A 20356-nucleotide genomic window follows, 5' to 3' on the forward strand; every position below is an offset into this window, starting at 1 on the left:
TTGCTCTATCTAATATGTCAATCAAGTGTCAGTTTTTGTTCGCTCACGAATTAACTTGTTAACGATTAACTTGTTCCCTTGCTAATAACAACTAAGACGCTACTAACATTCACGACAATATTTTATGAAGAATGTCAGATTGAAATATAGGATTATAGTGCTAATAGACAAAATAGCAGAATTTATCGCCTGCTCAAGCATTACAGAATATTTGAACTTTGTATCATAAAGAAACTTTGCCCTTGTCGTTAGTGTACGATTTTATGTAAATTTTGCACAATTCTTATATGGATAAACGAATTTAGGGCTTCTGGGCTTTATACGCTGCTGGTGCTGTGTAGTGTGTTTCCTTCACAAAGTTTGTGAATTTGTTTGAAAAGATGTTTGAAATTTGTTTGAAACTACAGAATAATATCGTTTCACAAAAATAAGCGAAGAAAAACAAATATAATTGGTATGATAATAGTATCATAAAGTAGGTTCAAAGGTCGCATGTCCACGTGAGCCGCACGCGACACAGAATTTCGTCACTCTCACGTGACTCGCGTTCGCCAATGAAATGCTGCGAACACTAAACTTTAACAAGAGTTAATAATTACTCGGGCTACCGTGGGTAAGTCTCTTTTTCTCCCCTTTTTAATAAAGAAACCGATACGGTTGCTCAAATCATCAAAAATTCAAAATTAGGATTGCGATTGAAATACTTGTAAATACTGAAATTTGATGTAATGTATTGTATATCAGTGTGTCCTACAGTATTTATTTAGGTGTATTTCCTGTTTCATTTCATTCCGCCCGAAGAGAACTTTGAAATAAAGTCAAAAGTTTACAGTGTCGATGAAATTGTGCATTTTTAAAGATATCTAGTCGTAATGTAAACAAAAGCTTTGTTGACATTTTCAATTGTTATATTTTTTTGAGACTCGATGAACTGTCTTCGTATTTGTCACATTATTTGTTCGCTATGGTTTTAAATGAATACGCACGTTGGTCATATTCGGCAAATTTTCTCCCGGTAAAGAGGGCTCAGTTTTCCAGCGGTCTTCGCATAAAAAATTAAAAGCTTTTCGTTTTACGCCTTGCTCTCAATTTTGTGTAAGTTGTCCGCTGACAATATGAGCCTGCACGAGTGGGAGAAACTTAGCTAAGTTGGACCTGCGTGACGAGCTATAGCCTTCGTCAAGAAAACTCTGAATCTGGGAATCTGGGGTAAGTTGTATAAAAGACTATAGTTAACTTTTAACTGTAGCTAAGGACATACTTGGCCAATCAGAACCGCTATTTCTAAGTTAAGAGTTTTGTTATATAGGTGTTGTGTATTTTAATTGTGATTGGTTCATTCGTAGTCACATGACTTTAAATAAATGCAATGTTTCCCGCCAGGGAAACAAGTGAAAAATTGTTGTCCGCATATTGTCATAACAAAGTTTTTTGAAATGAAATTGTCGTGTAACATGTATGTTTTTGTTCCTATATAACAAAACACTTAATGTTCGCTACACCTCGGGAAATAGTGAGCTTTGTTTTCCCTCGAGTCTCAATGTTGCCTCTACTTCGTCTTGGAAAACATTCAGACTCTTGCATTAGGAAAACAAAACTCACTATTTCCCTCGGGAGCATACATGAAGTGTAATATATTAGAATATTATACAACCGGCCCCAGGGCTTTCTGAGCGGAACTGATGTGCAAACTCGACTGGATATTCCTTCAAAGTTTGATAACATGAATAAGCAGCGGTAAGATAGAAAATGCTATCGCTTTTTTTTAGACAAAGATTTAGGTTATTTATGATTTGATCTCGAATGTATATTCCCTTTTATTTCATGGATATGGGTGTTTTACCGAAAACTAAAACACTTTTCATTTTTGTCCATGTAATAAAAAGAGAAATTCCACGGTTCCCTCGAAGATATAGATTTCATGTTCTCGTGTCAAAAACGATACCTCTGTCGTTTTATTTCAACAATACCTATATTGTTTTTGTCACTCGAACATCAATCAAATCCATATTTTTTTCCCGAGTAATATTCTGTATTTATATTTACGTTTTCTGGTCAAGCGCTGCAATTTGGTCAGTTTGACCAAATTGAACTGTGTTATGGTAAGAACCCAACAACTTCTCGGCCGAAGTGCCGCGGCTACAAAGAGCAATTTTAACGGCGATTTTCTCTTTCTGCGTACGTTATTGAGTGAGTTCTGTACGCGGATGTATAAACTTAGCGAAGTAAAGTAACGTACTCTGTTGAATTTACTTAATGGCATACACCAGGAGGAGAAAATCGCAGCGAATGAATTTTTTATATTTTATCATAATGGTGGTCTGAAGTTGACGCTATATTTCGAAGCCTACCTTCCACTTTGGTAAGTTGCATTCCTTGATTGCTTCCAAATCACCGCAGGAAATGATTGGATGGTCGAGGTATAAACGTTCACACTGCTTGAGGCCTGGGTCTAGCAAGTTGCTGGCTGGACCAATTGGGCAGGCCTAAGTAATGAAAACTATAGATGATATATACTGAATAGCTCTATCAGTTCTAAACTGTTCTTCCTAGAGTTCCAGTAAGGATCATCTCTTATTGATCCAGTGTTACTACAGAGAAACCTAAAACTAACTAACTATTATACGGATAGCTCTATCAGTTCAAACTGTTCTTCCTAGAGGTCCAGTAAGGATCATCTCTTATTGATCCAGTGTTACTACAGGAGGAAACCTAAACTAAACTAACTTTATTTATACTGGATAGCACTATCAGTTCTAAACTGTTCTTCGTAGAAGTCCAGTAAGGATCATCTCTTATTGATCCAGTGTTACTACAGGAGGAAACCTAAACTAAACTAACTTTATTTATACTGGATAGCTCTATCAGTTCTAAACTGTTCTTCCTAGAGGTCCAGTAAGGATCATCTCTTATTGATCCAGTGTTACTACAGGAGGAACCTAAACTAAACTAACCTTATTTATACTGGATAGCACTATCAGTTCTAAACTGTTCTTCGTAGAGGTCCAGTAAGGATCATCTCTTATTGATCCAGTGTTACTACAGGAGGAAACCTAAACTAAACTAACTTTATTTATACTGGATAGCTCTATCAGTTCTAAACTGTTCTTCCTAGAGGTCCAGTAAGGATCATCTCTTATTGATCCAGTGTTACTACAGGAGGAAACCTAAACTAAACTAACTTTATTTATACTGGATAGCTCTATCAGTTCTAAACTGTTCTTCCTAGAGGTTCAGTAAAGATCATCTCTTATTGATCCAGTATTACTACAGGAGGAAACCTAAACTAAACTAACTTTATTTATACTGGATAACTCTATCAGATCTAAACTGTTCTTCCTAGAGGTCAAGTAAAAATAATTTCAAAATTATATCTTACCAGTGATATCACAATGGTTTCTCTGAACGGATCAATGGGAGGGTTGGTAACCTGGAAAGATTAAAAATTCACTCTATAATCGCACATTTCAAAACATTTCTCCCCGGATTGAAAGCAAAAAGAAAAGGATAAGTTGTATACCTGAGCAAATAGTTGTTTAAAATAGTCAAACACCAACTGCGGATGCATTGTAAGGCAAGCTAACGGGGTGTCATTGCCCATCGAACCAATTGCTTCTTTCCTAAGATCATTGAAAATAAAAATATGATATCGTAGCTGCCCAATAACACTTTGTTCAACCTGTTGAGTATCCTGCTCTAACCTGTACTGAATCAGGTCAAACATGTTTTACAATATGCCCAACAAGTTTACAACGTGCCCTAACCTGTACTTAATCAGATCAAACCTGTTTAACAATATGTCCAACCAGATTCAACACGTGCTCTAATTAATCAGGTCAAACCTGCTTCACAACACGTCCAACTAGTTTCAGCACGTGCTCTGACGTGTACAGTTGAATCAGGTCAAACCTGCTCCACAACATGTCTAACCAGTTTAACACGTGCTACAACCTGTACTAAATCAGGTCAAACCTGCTCCACAACATGCCCAACCGGTTTAAAACGTGCTCTAACCTGTTTCGAATCATAGGGAGTACCAGCATACTAATATCTTCAACAGAATAACCAAACATCGGCAGGCGACGATCGTGATGGACCGAAATCTCCAAACAGTTGCTCTTTGTGACAGAAACCGTTCCCTCTGGCAACCCCTTCACCTTGTTGTAAGCAAAGTGTATGTCTTTGAGCGATATCAATCCAGTGTTCAGCCAGTCATCGACGGGACGCATTGCCGAAATAGAGTGTTTCAATTCCTCATCCTTAATCACCTCTCCACGATGAGTGTCCACTAAGAGCAGACGGCCAGGCATAAGACGACCCTGAGTATTGTTTTCATAGAAAAAGATTAGAAATTTTCAAGAAACTTTGATCCAAATCGCTTACTGCAAACCTAATAGTCCAAATATCACTCCAGTTTCATATTGCGGTCAGTGACACACGCACGCATTCCGATTATGAGTACGTCAAAGACCGCAATATGAAACTGAAGTTACATACATCTGAGCTATATAGGCTGGAAGCTAGACTCGACTGTACCTTAAATTGGACTTTCTCCTCGGGGACAGATGAAACGCCTACTTCACTGGCCATTATCATTCTACCGTCTGTGGTGATGTAATAACGAGATGGTCGGAGTCCATTACGATCAAGAACAGCTCCGACATAACGACCATCAGAGAACGTGAATAATGCTGCGACGAAAAGTTTAATTCAGTTCTTTTCTTGAAGTCCAGTAAAGATCATCTCTTATTGATCCAGTGTTACTACAGGAGGAAACCTAAACTAAACTAACTTTATTTATACTGGATAGCTCTATCAGTTCTAAACTGTTCTTCCTAGAGTTCCAGTAAGGATCATCTCTTATTGATCCAGTGTTACTACAGGAGGAAACCTAAACTAAACTAATTTTATTTATACAGGATAGCTCTATCAGTTCTAAACAGCTCTCCACAAACCTGGTCCATCCCAAGGCTCCATGGCACAGGAACTCCACTTGTAGTAATCTCGTTTCTCCTTAGACATCGTCTCGTCATTCTGCCATGCCTCAGGCACCATTGTCATAATCGCCTGTACAAAAGAACAGCATCACTCCTGTCATGAAATTCCAGTCAATCTAAATGCTATTGGATTTTTCGTGAAATGCAGGTGCCTCTCTATGGCTCACTCGGGCAATGGGACAAGTACGTAAATCGAAGCCATCACCCCCTGCCTACATTGAAAATGGCGCTGTTGGCAGGGGGGTGATTACCTTCATTTACAGTACTTGTCGAGTGACGGAACCACTTATGCAAAAAGCAATGGAGTTGTTCTTCTGGAGCCGGTTGTATCAAGCCCGTTTAGCTTCAACGGTGGAAAAGTTCAAAATTGAAAGCAAGTCTATCGTTTTATTCAACAAGCAAACTAAATGTTTTTAACCTTAATACAAAGATACTGTTTACAACTACATATTCAGTGCATAATATTCAAGTTGACTCATTCAAGAGAGATGTAAGAGAGTTATTTAATTTTGACTTATCTACCGTTTAAGCTAAACGGGCTTGATACAACCAGCCCCTGATGGACAAACAAGGATGCTCAAAATTCAGATCATATTAGGCAAGGTTCTGCAAAAGCCTTAACTTACCTCTGGTAATGATCTCTTTCCAGCCATGACCAAAAATTCCACTGCATTATCGACACAGCCTGAGTCTGACATCCCTGGTTCCACAACTGGAAACAGCCTGAAAGCCGACAGTAAACTTGTTTAATTATAATCAATTAGCTTGCTTCTAATAGATGTGTCCTACTTTAGTATTTTACTCTGTCTAATGTCAGATGATTTACTTATCAGTGGAAGAGTACTGTCAGTTAATAAGTTAGCAAAACTATCCGTCAGTGTCTCTTGTTAACCCATTAGCTTGCAATGCACCCAGATGTGACCTACTTTAGTATTTTACTCTGTCTAATGTCAGATGATTTTACTCATCAGTGGAAGAATATTGTCAGTTAATAAGTTAACAAAACTATCTGTCAGTGTCTCTTGTTAACCCATTAGCTTGCAATGCACCCAGATGTGACCTACTTTAGTATTTTACTTTGTCTAATGTCAGATGATTTTACTCATCAGTGGAAGAGTACTGTCAGTTAATAAGTTAACAAAACTATCTGTCAGTGTCTCTTGTTAACCCATTAGCTTACAACCCACCAAGATGTGACCTACTTTAGTATTTTACTCTGTCTAATGTCAGATGATTTTACTCATCAGTGGAAGAGTACTGTCAGTTAATAAGTCAACAAAACTATCTGTGAGTGTCTCTTGTTAACCCATTAGCTTGCAATGCACCCAGATGTGACCTACTTTAGTATTTTACTCTGTCTAATGTCAGATGATTTTACTCATCAGTGGAAGGTAATCAGAAGCGTCAACATGACGAATCACATAATTTAGGTTAAATTTACTTTTGTAGATTTTCTTTGTAATATTCACATGACATTATTCCCTCTCTCGCTCTCATGTTGTTGATGTTGCCTTTCAAAGTGTTGATTTCTCCGTTATGAGCGAGGAAACTATGAACAAAAAACGTATAAATAAAGTTAGTTTAGTTTAGGTTTCCTCCTGTAGTAACACTGGATCAATAAGACATGATCCTTACTGGACCTCTAGGAAGAACAGTTTAGAACTGATAGAGTTATCCAGTATAAATAAAGTTAGTTTAGTTTAAGTTTCCTTTTGTAGTAACACTGGATCAATATGAGATGATCCTTACTGGACCTCTAGGAAGAACAGTTTAGAACTGATAGAGCTATCCAGTATAAATAAAGTTAGTTTAGTTTAGGTTTCCTCCTGTAGTAACACTGGATCAATAAGAGATGATCCTTACTGGATCTCTAGGAAGAACAGTTTAGAACTGATAGAGCTATCCAGTATAAATAAAGTTAGTTTAGTTTAGGTTTCCTCCTGTAGTAACACTGGATGAATAAGAGATGATCCTTACTGGACCTCTAGGAAGAACAGTTTAGAACTGATAGAGCTATCGTACAGTATAAATAAAGTTAGTTTAGTTTAGGTTTCCTCCTGTAGAAACACCGGATCAATAAGAGATGATCCTTACTGGACCTCTAGGAAGAACAGTTTAGAAATAATCTTCGAGCTTTTAGCTTAATTACCGTTGAGGATGGGCTCTCTCCCAACTAGGAAATGTGTTTGTTGAAAATCTGTTGTGGACAATAGCAAAATGGCTCCTGGAAAGGTGAAAACAACTAGCTATTAACTGCAATACACTAGACGGAACAAAATTGTTAAAGAATAATTCTGATGTTAAAACGAATTATACAAAGTGCATTACTTGAACTCTTTCTGTCCAATATCCAGATAGAACTCAGCTAATTGTTGGACGTTTAACATTCCCTATAAGAAATGAAAGTTATATGTAGTTGATTGGTCAGTTGGTGGTAGGTCTGAAGAGCATCTTGCTAGCCGTTTCTGTATTAGATTATTTAGTTACTAATTCTAATTCTAATTCTTAATTTGGTATTAGATTATGTCTAGATATATCTGTTGCTGCAGCCAAGAAAGTTTTGCTCAAACTCATAATAATATCTCAATACATATATTGTTAACTTTCGACACTATGTACAATAAAAAGATAAAAAGATAAAAGGTAAGGCGATTAAAAGTACTAGTTTCGTCCTTTGGACCTTTTCAACAAATCGCCATATAGTAAACAAATGTTAAAAAGGTCCGAAGGACGAAACTAGTACTTTTAATCGCCTTTTTATCTTTTTATTGTACATAGTGTCGAAAGTTAACAATATATGTATTGGGATATTATTATGAGGTATTAGATTATTAATTACTAATCTTAATCCTAATTCTTAATTTGGTATTAGATCGGAGCATATGATCGGAGTTGCAAAAAAGCTGCGGGTACGTATGCGGGTACCACCCGAAGGAAGGTTTGCTTTGAATGAGGTTTTTGAGGAAGGTTCGAAATTAAAGACTCTAATTCATCACATGTATGTACCAAAAAAACAAATATTTCTTTATGCTGGATGCTACTTGACTTAGTGACCTAACGTCAAACTTGAAATACTACCAGAGGAAGGTTGAACTCTTTTTGCAACTCTGTATTAGACGATTAATTACTAATCCTAATTGCTAATCTAACCTCACAATCTTCAACAAAGAAATTGTAAGCCCGTGTTTTTACCTTGTAAACAATGGTCTCCGTGGACAAACTGCAGATATAAAATCGCTCGCAAACTGTTGGAATATGACTGCTTGCCATCTTTCGTAATAAAAAAACCTAAGAAAGATACAGTTTTGCATCTAAGTCAATTTCACGGGGGCAGTCATATCAACTAAGTTACAAAGTCGGTGAAAATTTAACAATTTGCACAACAGGGGCCGGTTGTATCAAGCCCGTTTAGCTTAAACGGTGGATAAGTTCAAAATAGAAAGCCAGTCTATCGTTTTATTCAACAAGCAAACTAAATGTTTTTAACCTTGATACAAAGATACTGTTTACAACTACATATTCAGTGCATAATATTCAAGTTGACTCATTCAAGAGAGATGTAAGAGTGTTATTTAATTTTGACTTATCCATCGTTTAAGCTAAACGGGCTTGATACAACCGGCTCCAAGTTAGTTTTTTTTATTTATCTAAGCGAGGGGATGAAGTTGGATCATTTAACTGGAAAGAGATGACAAATACTTTGTTTGTTTCATGTTGTTTAAAGAAGAAAATATAGCCTTGGAAAGTTTGAAAATTTCCTATATCAAAATCGTTGCTAATTTCAACCCAAAGGTAGTAATTATTGTTCTTTCTCATAATGACGTCAAACGCGGGAAAATCTGATCTTACACGAATTTTGATTGGCTCTGCAAAATTAACGAGCCAAACTTCGTGTAACATCCGGCTTCCACGTCTGACGTCATTATAGTTTATTTCCGTGCGCGCTTACAAAGTTTTCGAGCTTTTCATGGCTATATTTATCATCTATAGATGCTTGAACTTTTGCACGTGGGATTCACGTGAACACAACGTGAACCGATTCAATAGTGAAACACATGATTTTCGATACAAGAACATTATTATGAAAACAGACCTGTTTCCTAAACGTTTCTGTGTCATGGTTGCTGGTGACAAATACCTGCAGGAAACAATTTCCAGCCAGTTACGAGAATGCAAACGTGACGGGGAATGATTTTCAAAGGATTATTTTTACTGATGAGTAAAATGGCGGGAATATGAATAGGTTGGAGGCTAATGGGTTAACAGGGGACATTGGAGGATTCAATTAAGCGACTAACTTGTTCAATTGCTGGTTTCTTTAGATGCGAGTATGGGCCAGGAACTTTCCAATTTACTGCAACTTCGCGCCATCCCAAAACCTGTTGAAATTCGTTTGATGAAGCAATGATAGTTGATGAAACTCTCATGTAAACTCTCGCTTGTCAACTCTCATGCAACTCTTGTTCTCGTTTGATCAAGCAATGATAGTTGATGAAACTCTTATGTAAACTCTCGCTTGTCAACTCTCATGCAACTCTTGCTCAGTCTCGTTTGATCAAGCAATGATAGTTGATGAAACTCTTATGTAAACTCTCGCATTTCAACTCTCATGCAACTCTTGTTCTCGTTTGATCAAGCAATGATAGTTGATGAAACTCTCATGTAAACTCTCGCATTTCAACTCTCATGCAACTCTTGTTCTCGTTTGATCAAGCAATGATAGTTGATGAAACTCTCATGTAAACTCTCGCTTGTCAACTCTCATGCAACTCTTGTTCTCGTTTGATCAAGCAATGATAGTTGATGAAACTCTCATGTAAACTCTCGCTTGTCAACTCTCATGCAACTCTTGTTCTCGTTTGATCAAGCAATGATAGTTGATGAAACTCTCATGTAAACTCTCGCATGTCAACTCTCATGCAACTCTTGTTCTCGTTTGATCAAGCAATGATAGTTGATGAAACTCTCATGTAAACTCTCGCATGTCAACTCTCGTGCAACTCTTGTTCTCGTTTGATCAAGCAATGATAGTTGATGAAACTCTCATGTAAACTTTCGCTTGTCAACTCTCATGCAACTCTTGCCCTCGTTTGAGGAATCTTCACAGAAATCAAGCCTTTACCTTGATCGCACATTCGTCCGCTAGTCTTTCAAAATGTTCCTTACAGACGGAGATCTAAAAAAGTGGATAACTCCATTAGTACAGATTCGCCTACGAATTCGCTGGCGACTGGCGCTTGAAGATCTTGCCTCTGAATGATTATTCCCAATATAGTAAATACCTGCTGATCATCATTTTGAATGAAAAACAATCCAGTGGCATATTCCCCTGGTTCTGGGAGGGTTATGTCCAATCCTTCATCTCTATAAAGTATTTGTGGTCATCGTTATTCAGCTACCAATAAAATGACCACACCCATGGGGTAAATTCTATTTCCAATGCTAAAGTAATTTACCATTATTTTCTCTCTAATCCCTAAGTCTAATCCAATCTCTAATCTAAGCTCAAACGAAATAAATCTCATATAATCATTCTGATTCAACTTTAAATCCCTGCTCCAGCTAAATTCATTTATCCAAACTCTAATTCAATATTTTATTGCTCATTTTCATCACTTCCTAATTAATAACTCTAATCTGATCTGAATCTAATCCCTAATCCGAAACTGATTTAATCCATATGCTAATACTAATCTAATTAATCCAATTGCAAGTTCTGAATCTTATCCAATATTTAATCCAACTCTAAATCCACCTGAAATTAATATTCATAATCCAATCCCCAAGCAAATCCCTAATCTGAATACACAATCTAGTTCATACCCTAATCCTATCCCTAATCCTATCCCTAATCCTATCCCTAATCCTATTGCTAATCTTATCCCTAATTCTATCGCTAATCCTATCCCTAATCCTAGCTTTAATCCTAATTTCCACCTGAGAATCTTGAGATAAAGTTCATGAGGTATCGCTGTCATAATTCCTGTCCCATCACCACTGAACTGGTCGCACCCACAACCACCGCGATGGCTCATGTGATTTAGAATAACCAGGGATTCTTGAATGATCTGTGCCGAAAGAAATACATATCAAAACTAAGCCGAGTGATTTTGAACAACCATGTTGAGTTGTCGGTTATTGACTCGGCAATGCCAGGAGTTATGGGCTGATATCACATGAGATGAGTGAGGAATATATGTCATTTCTAATAAAAACTATTCTTTCAATAGACATGCACTTCGCAAAATTGTTATCGGCAATGAAAACCACCCCATACACAATATATTTCATTGCCCGGGAAGTTCTTTTAAGGAATTAGTGTCGATAACTATATTTATTTTCCAGTTATATATGCCTAGGTGTGTAATGATTTTAAATTGAGTGTTTAGGGTGTATTTGTGTGTGAGGTTATACACCAGGTTTGAATTTTCAGAGAGAGGTTCCCCCCTTCCCATATTTCAGGGCAAGATTATTCGCTTCCCTTATTTCAAGTCAAGATTGCCCCCTTCCCTTATTTCAGGGCATGATTGCCCCCTTCCTCTATTTCAGTGAAAGATTGCCCCCTTCCCTTATTTCAGGGCATGATTGCCCCCGTCCCCTATTTCAGTGAAAGATTGCCCCCTTCCCTTATTTCAGGGCATGATTGCCCCCGTCCCCTATTTCAGTGAAAGATTGCCCCCTTCCCTTATTTCAGGGCATGATTGCCTCCTTCCCCTATTTCAGTGAAAGATTGCCTGCTTCCTTCATTTTAGGGCAAGATTGCCCACTTCCCCTATTTCTGGGCAAGACTGCCCCCTTCTTTTTTTTCACAGAGGGGTTGCCTCCCTCCCTTACTTCAGCAAGAGGTTGCCCACTCCCCTAACTTCAGGGAGAGGTTTCCCCCTTCTCTTATTCAAGGAGAGGTTGCCCCCTTCTCTTATTTCAAGGAGAGCTTACCCCCTTCCCTTCCCCCACCGCTATATACGTAGCAGGTTATCAGATTTTCAAAGAAATAGTTGTCTACCAGCATAATTGCAGGTTTTCTTTATAAAAAATACGTTCGGCTTGAGTAAACTCAATTCAAAATAAAATATTTCGATATTTTCCGAGCGAAGTGTTCTTCGAAATAACGACCACGCAGTTCTTTGAGTGATCTAAATCATTGATATGAAACCATATTAATCTCAAGATCTAAATGCGTCCATTAATGGGCTGTTTTTTAAACGATAAAAGACTAAGATTTTGTTGAAATCTTCTTTATAAAAAAATCCAATTACACGGTCGAACAAAAATGATGTCTTCATAAGATATTTCACGGTGTAAATTTGCTTCCAGACGCAATAAAATAGCTTTATATTTCTTGTTTTATTCAACTACTTAAACGTACAATTTAAGACACGCGGCTTTAATGAGGCGGCGAGCTGTTAATTCATCTTCAAGTTTGTCTAATTTAAATTTGAAAATATCTCGCATTTTTGTACGTATTATTATCAAATTACCTGTAGTAAATTATCCGGACTCTGTAATTTTACTCAATGTAATGATTATATTCGAAAATAAGCCCAAATATCGCCTGAAAACTCTTTAAAAGATTCCATACTTTCACGGCTGAGGAAGCCGCTCATTATTTAGTAATTATAGGTAAGAAAACAACTTGTGCTTCAAAGCCCAAGCTATTAGCATCATATTTGATTTTTGACTGTTTTAAAAGACGCCTTTCAGCTTCTATAAATCCAATATTCCAGCTTAAGTTCGGTGTGTTTAAATTTGCTACTTTTGGCTGGGTTCCACAGATTTTAAGTCCGGATTGATCGAAATTAGAACGCGGATATGTTTAAAAATAAGGGATAATTTCGACCCGTTTTTGAACTAAAATAAAGCAGTTTATATCACTTGAACACCAAATGAAGGCGTCACCTTTGAGCAGCTCTTTGGAGTATAAAAAACGGCGATCAAGCGACACGTCTTCGCTCCAAAATCTAGCACAAGTTTATCAAAGTTTTATGGTAAAGGTTTGCTACATTTTGAACAAATAGAACCGTTTTTATTCCCAATTTGTTTACATTTTCATATATATTTTACTAACGGATAATTTACTACAAAATAAATACAAGAAAAAGCGGCCAAAAGCTTCATCAATACAGCTCAGATTATTAAGCGGCATCCTGCACAATACCTCATTATTCTTTAGGCCATTGATGTTCACTATAAATCCGACTCCACAGGAGGATTTTTCGAATTCTGGTGAGTAAAGGCCGATCGCTTTCGGAAAACCATAGCAGTCTCTCTGAGCAGCCATGATCTCCAACCACAAATGATAAATTCAGCCTTCTTTTACAAGTGTCAACAGGCTTTGTATTCCGTGACCCTGTGAATAGTTCCTTACTCGCCGATCGTAAACAAATCCACGTGCATTTGTTATGGGTGCCAAAGTCCATTCGAATGCGAATGCCCCAACCTGAAGCCAGCCCGAATAACCCGCCGGATGATTTGAAGGTGTCACTGATCTCATTGTGACACTGGATGGATTTAGTTGTAAAGTTGCAAACAAAATGGTTCCCTTCCAATCGACCTTGAATTTCACTTCAAATGTTCATTTCAGCTGGAAAAGCATCTGAAATATTGTCCAAGTAAAAAACGTTAGTCTAGTAAAGAATTGGTCTTATTTGAAGCCTATAAAATTATTTCATACCGTCCTAATCATACAAATCTTTGTAATCCAGCTGACCAGCTCATCTCTAAAATATCCTTATTTAGTATCGTTCCAATTTATACTAGTATATTTCATTCCAACACATATCTTCCATAATGATAGGCTGATAGCTCGAGCTGTTTATTTTGAAATCATTTTAGACATTTTACCGCAAGTAAACACAAAGGTTTATTTAGTAATGGCTTTGATAATATGACAAGAAAAACGCTGAAAGCTAAAAGACAGTTAAGACTTGTATATTTTGGCATTTACATATATTCAAATCATCTTCAATGTGGTAATTTTATAGTCCAAAAGTCACGAATATTATCATAAGCTTTAATCCTAAATCCGATCCTAATTTTCGCCGATCCTTAAGGATTAGATTAAGGATTAACTTAGTGGATTTGGAATATTACCCTAATTATCTTCATACAGGGTTATAACTAAAGTTAATATGTAACTTTTTGAGTTGATAATAATTGTTACAACAGGAATTTCAAAGAAATTTCGCCCTAGGGTTCATTTGGGACGCGCGGTCACGCACGCGCAGTTGAATGTTTTGAAGAGTAGACAAAATCTTATAAAACAGTTTGATCTCTATCATTTAAAAATAGGACATTTTGGTATTATTTCTCTCGAGAAAATCATTATTTTTCCACGTTTTGGAAACGGATTATGTCGATTAAGAGACGCGTTGACACCTCGAAGCTTCGAAGGCCTTTGAAACGGTCGAAAATAACCGAATCCGTCTATGGCAGGTGAGTTTAAAACCCGACCGAGACATATTGCAATATATATTATATATTTTGATTGAAGGCAAATTGAGATAGATCTAGTTTTGATCTCTTGTTATTACTCGCATCTTAAGCGCCGACTAACATGAGTTATTTCTTCTCCTAGTTTGTTCATCTACGTGAAGTTCTTTGTCGTTTGGATTCTGGTTCTAACAGCGGACTTCTTACTGGAGTTTCGCTTTGAATATCTTTGGCCATTTTGGTTGCTAATGCGGAGCGCTTACGATTCATTCAAGTACCAAGGATTGGTAAATATAAACCATTTTAAACAAAGCTAACGGTTTGCAAGTTCTCGCGATATTTTCCCCGAGATATTTCCTGCAGTATCCGAGCTCGATCGCGTGTGTTTTTGCTATTTTTACAAAGGTCTTTTCTTTGCTGTTCTTGGGATTGGCTTTGTGTTCGGACGTTGTGTGTTTAATGGTTTTGCCAATTCACTGGCTGTTTTTCGCCGCGAGTACCTACGTTTGGGTACAATTCGTTTGGCACACAGGTAGATAGTTAAAGCACTTGTTTAATTCAATTTCTTGCGGTTCCCCGTCAATGAAACCCAGTTCTTTGTGTGGTGGTTGAATGTTTACATTGAGAGACGTCTCGCTTCGCTTGTCTTGGAAAAAAATCAATATTTCTCCTTCTTTTACAATAGATCGTGGCCTGGGATTACCTACGATTTCAATGTGGCTGTTGTTTATCTACGTCGAAGCATCTGTTCGTTTAAAGGAGTTGAAAAATCTGCCATTTCATTTGGATTTATGTCGACCTTTTGCAGCTCATTGGTACTGTATTAATATTAACATTTGTAAATTACATGTTTATAAATTTACCGACAGCCTTTAAAATGGCACGTTTATTAATTTGAGATGTTTTGCCGTCCCAAAAAGGAAGAATGATGAAGTTTTGCTAATGGTTTTGAAGTCGGGCGATTTTTGGAAGGTCTCGAATGCAGACAATGAACTTTTGTGTTCGTGGGATATCTGCTAAAAAGTTACAAAGAGTTTTTAATTTTTGCCAGGGCAGCTGATCTTATGAGACTATTTAAATTTGCCTTTGTCTTCATTTGGCTTGCAATATTAATGCCCAGGGCATTTGAATAGTCTTATATACAGGATTTTTTGCCATCTGTTTTCGATTACAACTGCTGTCGGTACTTAATTTTCCATTGATGAGTAAAATCATCTGGCATTAGATAGAGTAAAATACTAAAGTAGGTCACATCTGGGTGCATTGCAAGGTAATGGTTTAACAAGAGACACTGACAGATAGTTTTGTTAACTTATTAACTGACTGTACTCTTCCACTGATGAGTAAAATCATCTGACATTAGACAGAGTAAAATACTAAAGTAGGCCACATCTGGGTGCATTGCAAGCTAATGGGTTAACAAGAGACACTGACAGATATTTTTGTTAACTTATTAACTCACAGTACTCTTCCACTAACTACCATACTGCCATTTATAGTATTGGTTATCCAGTTGTAACCCTGGGTTATGGTGTGAAAAGTTACGTAGGTTATAAAATACGACAGGTTGGTATCACAGTTTGGTTTTACAGTTTACTTACCTGCTGTAGTTACTTGTACATGTCTCGATATCTAGCACTGAATTCATTAGACTTTGTAAATCTTTTTCTAGCGTAAAATTCAACAAGTTAGCAAGGAGAATGAATTTTATATGGAGTTGATAAACCAATCATTACCTACGGAGAATGTGGAAAATACTGTCAAAGGTACCATTCGAGAGACACTGACAGATAGTTTTGTTAACTCATTAACTGACAGTACTCTTCCACTGATGAGTAAAATCATCTGGCATTAGACAGAGTAAAATACTAAAGTAGGTCACATCTGGGTGCATTGCAAGTTAATGGGTTAACAAGAGACACTGACAGATAGTTTTGTTAACTTATTAACTGACAGTACTCTTCCACTGATGAGTAAAATCATCTGACATTAGACAGAGTAAAATACTAAAGTAGGTCACATCTGGGTGCATTGCAAGCTAATGGGTTAACAAGAGACACTGACAGATAGTTTTGTTAACTCATTAACTGCCAGTACTCTTTCACTGATGAGTAAAATCATCTGACATTAGACAGAGTAAAATGTCAAGCAAGGTGCATTGCAAGCTAATGTTTTTTTTCTGTTTCCAGGAAATTCAATTGACAAAATTCCTGAAGAGACAGTGAGCCCACCAGCTAGGAAAGCCAGCTGTCAAGCTCTGAGTAATGGTTCCGTCAATAAAAGTTACAATGAACTATTATATAGTCAGAATAATGACAAGACTGTTACTAACGAGAAATCAAGTAGGAATAACGTTAAGGTATCCGCAGCTTCGTCGTCGAAGAAACTTAACGAGGACCATAATTTAAACGAACTTGAGAACAAAAACGAACCAGATGGTCGTTTAGCGAATGGTCATACCCGACCACTGAAGCACAATAGTCCACTAAGAGCTGTTAACGGTGGAGAATTTGAAGATGATTCGGACAGTGGAGAGTCTTCGAACACTTCTTCTTCAAGCGGTCATGGTTCTAGTAAGAAGGATAATCAAACGAAAACAACACAGGTATATTTGTTAATCTTTTGTATTAAGATACGCAGCATTGGCTATATAAACATGGAAATGTTCTAGGATTTGGGCAAAATATTTGGTATAAAAATTAACAAAATTGAACATAATTACAGAAGCTAAAATTCAAACAATTTCTCAGGAAACGAAATATCTTTCTGTGGTTGGTGATGTGAAACCTTTGTTACTGACACAGCTGAAGGAGGAGAAGAGTGCTAGGTATTGTCTCTATTGGTCCAGTAAGGATCATCTGTTATTGATCCAGTGTTACTACAGGAGGAAACCTAAACTAAACTAACTTTATTTATACTGGATAGCTCTATCAGTTCTAAACTGTTCTTCCTAGAGGTCCAGTAAGGATCATCTGTTATTGATCCAGTGATACTACAGAAGGAAACCTAAACTAAACTAACTTTATTTATACTGGATAGCTCTATCAGTTCTAAACTGTTCTTCCTAGAGGTCCAGTAAGGATCATCTCTTATTGATCCAGTGTTACTACAGGAGGAAACCTAAACTAAACTATTTAAACCTTTATCTGTTAAATTATTCCATTCTTCCACTGTCTAGACGACGGGTAGAAAGCACATTGAACCAGATGGAAAGTGATCTCAAACGGGCGAGACAAGACTTGCAAAGCAGTCGTCATAGTGAACAAGATATGAGAACGCAGTTGCAGACTGTTACTTCGAACGAAAAATCCCTGAAATTTGAAGTGAATCAGTTGAAGAATGATAATGAAATATATCAACAAAAGTATGTACATACAAAAACTTTTCTGAAATGAACACATTGTTTCCTAGTCATGTTTCATGAAGGTAGACAAACCAGGAAACATGTTTCCTAGCCATGTTTCGTGAAGGTAGACAAACCAGGAGACATTGTTTCCTAGACATATTTCATGAAGGTACACAAACCACTGACACAAACCAGGAGACATTGTTTCCTAGCCATATTTCATGAAGGTAGACAAACCAGGAGACATTGTTTCCTAGCCATGTTTCATGAAGGTGGACCAAACCAGGAAACATTGTTTTCTAGACATATTTCATGAAGGTACACAAACCACTGACACAAACCAGGAGACATTGTTTCCTAGCGATATTGGCGAAGATAACCCTCATAGTTTGGGCAATACGATTTACTTTCTTTATCTTTACTCCAGGATTCAAACGTTAACCGCTAGCCGTCAGCAAGATCGCAACAGTATCGCAACCTTGGAACGGAAACTGAAATCGGAACGCGACGCCCGACAGTTGACGGACTCCCAGCTTCGTGAAGAACGGAAGAAAGCGAAAGCCGACGAATTCCGTCAGTCGCGCGAGGAGAACGCGATCCACGAACATTGCAACGCGCGCAGAGTGGAACTCGAAGCGCGGGCTCACGAGAAAGACGAGAAGATCAGGTCCATGGAGAGAGAGATTGAAACGCTCAAAGCGAAAACGAATGGAAACGATAACATCCAGTTGAAAAAGGAGACGGAGGCGTTGATGTCGACCTTAGCTCAGATTCGTGGCAAGAATACGCATTTGGAGAACAGCTTGAGTTCCGAGACACGCCTGAAGTTGGATCTATTTTCAGCCCTGGGAGAGACGCGTCGACGACTTGAGATCTCGCAAGGCCAGTTGATTAGCAAGGAACAAGAGATAGTGAATTTGAAAGCAAGGATTGCTGAGGTGATGGCCGTGATGCCCCTCAGTGCAAACGGGGACGCGGGGCAGGTGTATGGTAGCCACCACTCACCACCTCCACCGCCCTTGGCCGACCACGAGGACGTTGCTAATGGTTCTGTCTTCATCCCCAAGGCGAAGAATGGTTTATTGTAGATCCAGGTTCGGGGCTGTTCACGCGAGCGCGGTAGCAAGGACCTAAGACCCTGATGTAAGTTTCTTTGAGTGAAATAAAATTATTTGAGAGTTTCATCAACTATCATTGCTTGATCAAACGAGAACAAGAGTTGCATGAGAGTTGACAAGCGAGAGTTTACATGAGAGTTTCATCAACTATCATTGCTTGATCAAACGAGAACAAGAGTTGCATGAGAGTTGACAAGCGAGAGTTTACATGAGAGTTTCATCAACCCTTATTGCTTGATCAAACGAGAACAAGAGTTGCATGAAAGTTGACAAGCGAGAGTTTAAATGAGAGTTTCATCAACCCTTATTGCTTGATCAAACGAGAAGAGTTGCATGAGAGTTGACAAGCGAGAGTTTACATGAGAGTTTCATCAACTATTATTGCTTGATCAAACGAGAACAAGAGTTGCATGAGAGTTGACAAGCGAGAGTTTACATGAGAGTTTCATAAACTATCATTGCTTGATCAAACGAGAACAAGAGTTGCATGAAAGTTGACAAGCGAGAGTTTAAATGAGAGTTTCATCAACTATCATTGCTTGATCAAACGAGAACAAGAGTTGCATGAGAGTTGACAAGCGAGAGTTTACATGAGAGTTTCATCAACTATCATTGCTTGATCAAACGAGAACAAGAGTTGCATGAGAGTTGACAAGCGAGAGTTTACTGAGAGTTTCATCAACTATCATTGCTTGATCAAACGAGAACAAGAGTTGTATGAGAGTTGACAAGCGAGAGTTTACATGAGAGTTTCATCAACTATCATTGCTTCATCAAACGAGAACAAGAGTTTCTCTCAAATAACTTGGATCTAGGCCTTTGCCATCTAGCTCGCGTGAACAGAATTATGGACATTATAGTTGCGAGGTTATTTCAAAGGGATTTAGTTGACTTTCTGTTGAAAAGTTTAGTACATTTGTAGCTGAAATACTTGGTCGTATAATGATATCGTAGTAGCTCTATGTTTTAAGTACACTGAGACAGTTCAATGTTGCATTCGCAGAAAAATGAATAAAAAACAAAAGTTAACAGTTTTGTTGTCTTCTTGTTTGCTTAAAATTATGAAGAAGAAATTTATTACTAATTATTATTATGCGTGAATTTAGAGTGCGTTAACACTTACGTGAAATCTCGTTGAAAAAATTTAAATAATTGACACAAATTGTCTTTACATGTGCAGTTAGTTATCAACTAAAGGTCTGTTCACACGATCCACTTTTGTTTGATCCAATTCACTTCTGATCGATGTTTTACAGTCTGTTAGCTTGTGATGTTTATTCTCAATTCTCAACATCTGTTAACACGATCCAATTTTGTTCGATCTAATAGACACTCAGTCCCGAATTTATTCTCGGGCAGTGAAAACCGTCCCAGAAACAATAGATTACATCGCCCGCCTCGTCTCCAAGCTATTGTTCTGCATGCACTGAAGCAAATTCGAGAAGTGTCTATTCACTTCTGATGGA

At 37.6% G+C, this 20356-nt stretch overlaps 1 protein-coding gene and 1 pseudogene across 1 annotated transcript; one reads left to right on the top strand and one right to left on the bottom strand.

Moving 5' to 3' along the window:
• Positions 1–13861, bottom strand: part of LOC114541210 — an 81576-nt pseudogene extending 67715 nt beyond the window's left edge.
• Positions 13862–14231: 370 nt separating this feature from the next.
• LOC114541212 (macoilin-like) lies at positions 14232–19004 on the top strand. The gene is made up of 10 exons (XM_028561195.1): positions 14232–14429; positions 14572–14713; positions 14832–14958; positions 15112–15241; positions 15926–15992; positions 16099–16192; positions 16616–17031; positions 17177–17253; positions 17605–17790; positions 18200–19004. The coding sequence occupies exons 1-10, from the start codon at positions 14347–14349 to the stop codon at positions 18858–18860; spliced, it is 1983 nt and encodes a 660-aa protein (XP_028416996.1). The 5' UTR covers positions 14232–14346; the 3' UTR covers positions 18861–19004.
• Positions 19005–20356: the final 1352 nt, after the last annotated feature.

The sequence above is a fragment of the Dendronephthya gigantea genome, unplaced genomic scaffold (assembly GCF_004324835.1).
Source record: "Dendronephthya gigantea isolate DGI-Jeju-01 unplaced genomic scaffold, DenGig_1.0 000274F, whole genome shotgun sequence".
NCBI lineage: Eukaryota > Metazoa > Cnidaria > Anthozoa > Malacalcyonacea > Nephtheidae > Dendronephthya > Dendronephthya gigantea.

What these genes read in the sequence shown, in the direction of transcription:
- LOC114541212 (XM_028561195.1), top strand. Translation starts at nt 14,347, where the DNA reads ATGTCGATTAAGAGACGCGTTGACACCTCGAAGCTTCGAAGGCCTTTG. An exon ending in CATTCAAGTACCAAGGATTG is followed by an intron (nt 14,714 to 14,831) that starts GTAAATATAAAC and finishes ATTTTTACAAAG; the next exon opens with GTCTTTTCTTTGCTGTTCTT. An exon ending in AATGAAATATATCAACAAAA is followed by an intron (nt 17,791 to 18,199) that starts GTATGTACATAC and finishes TCTTTACTCCAG; the next exon opens with GATTCAAACGTTAACCGCTA.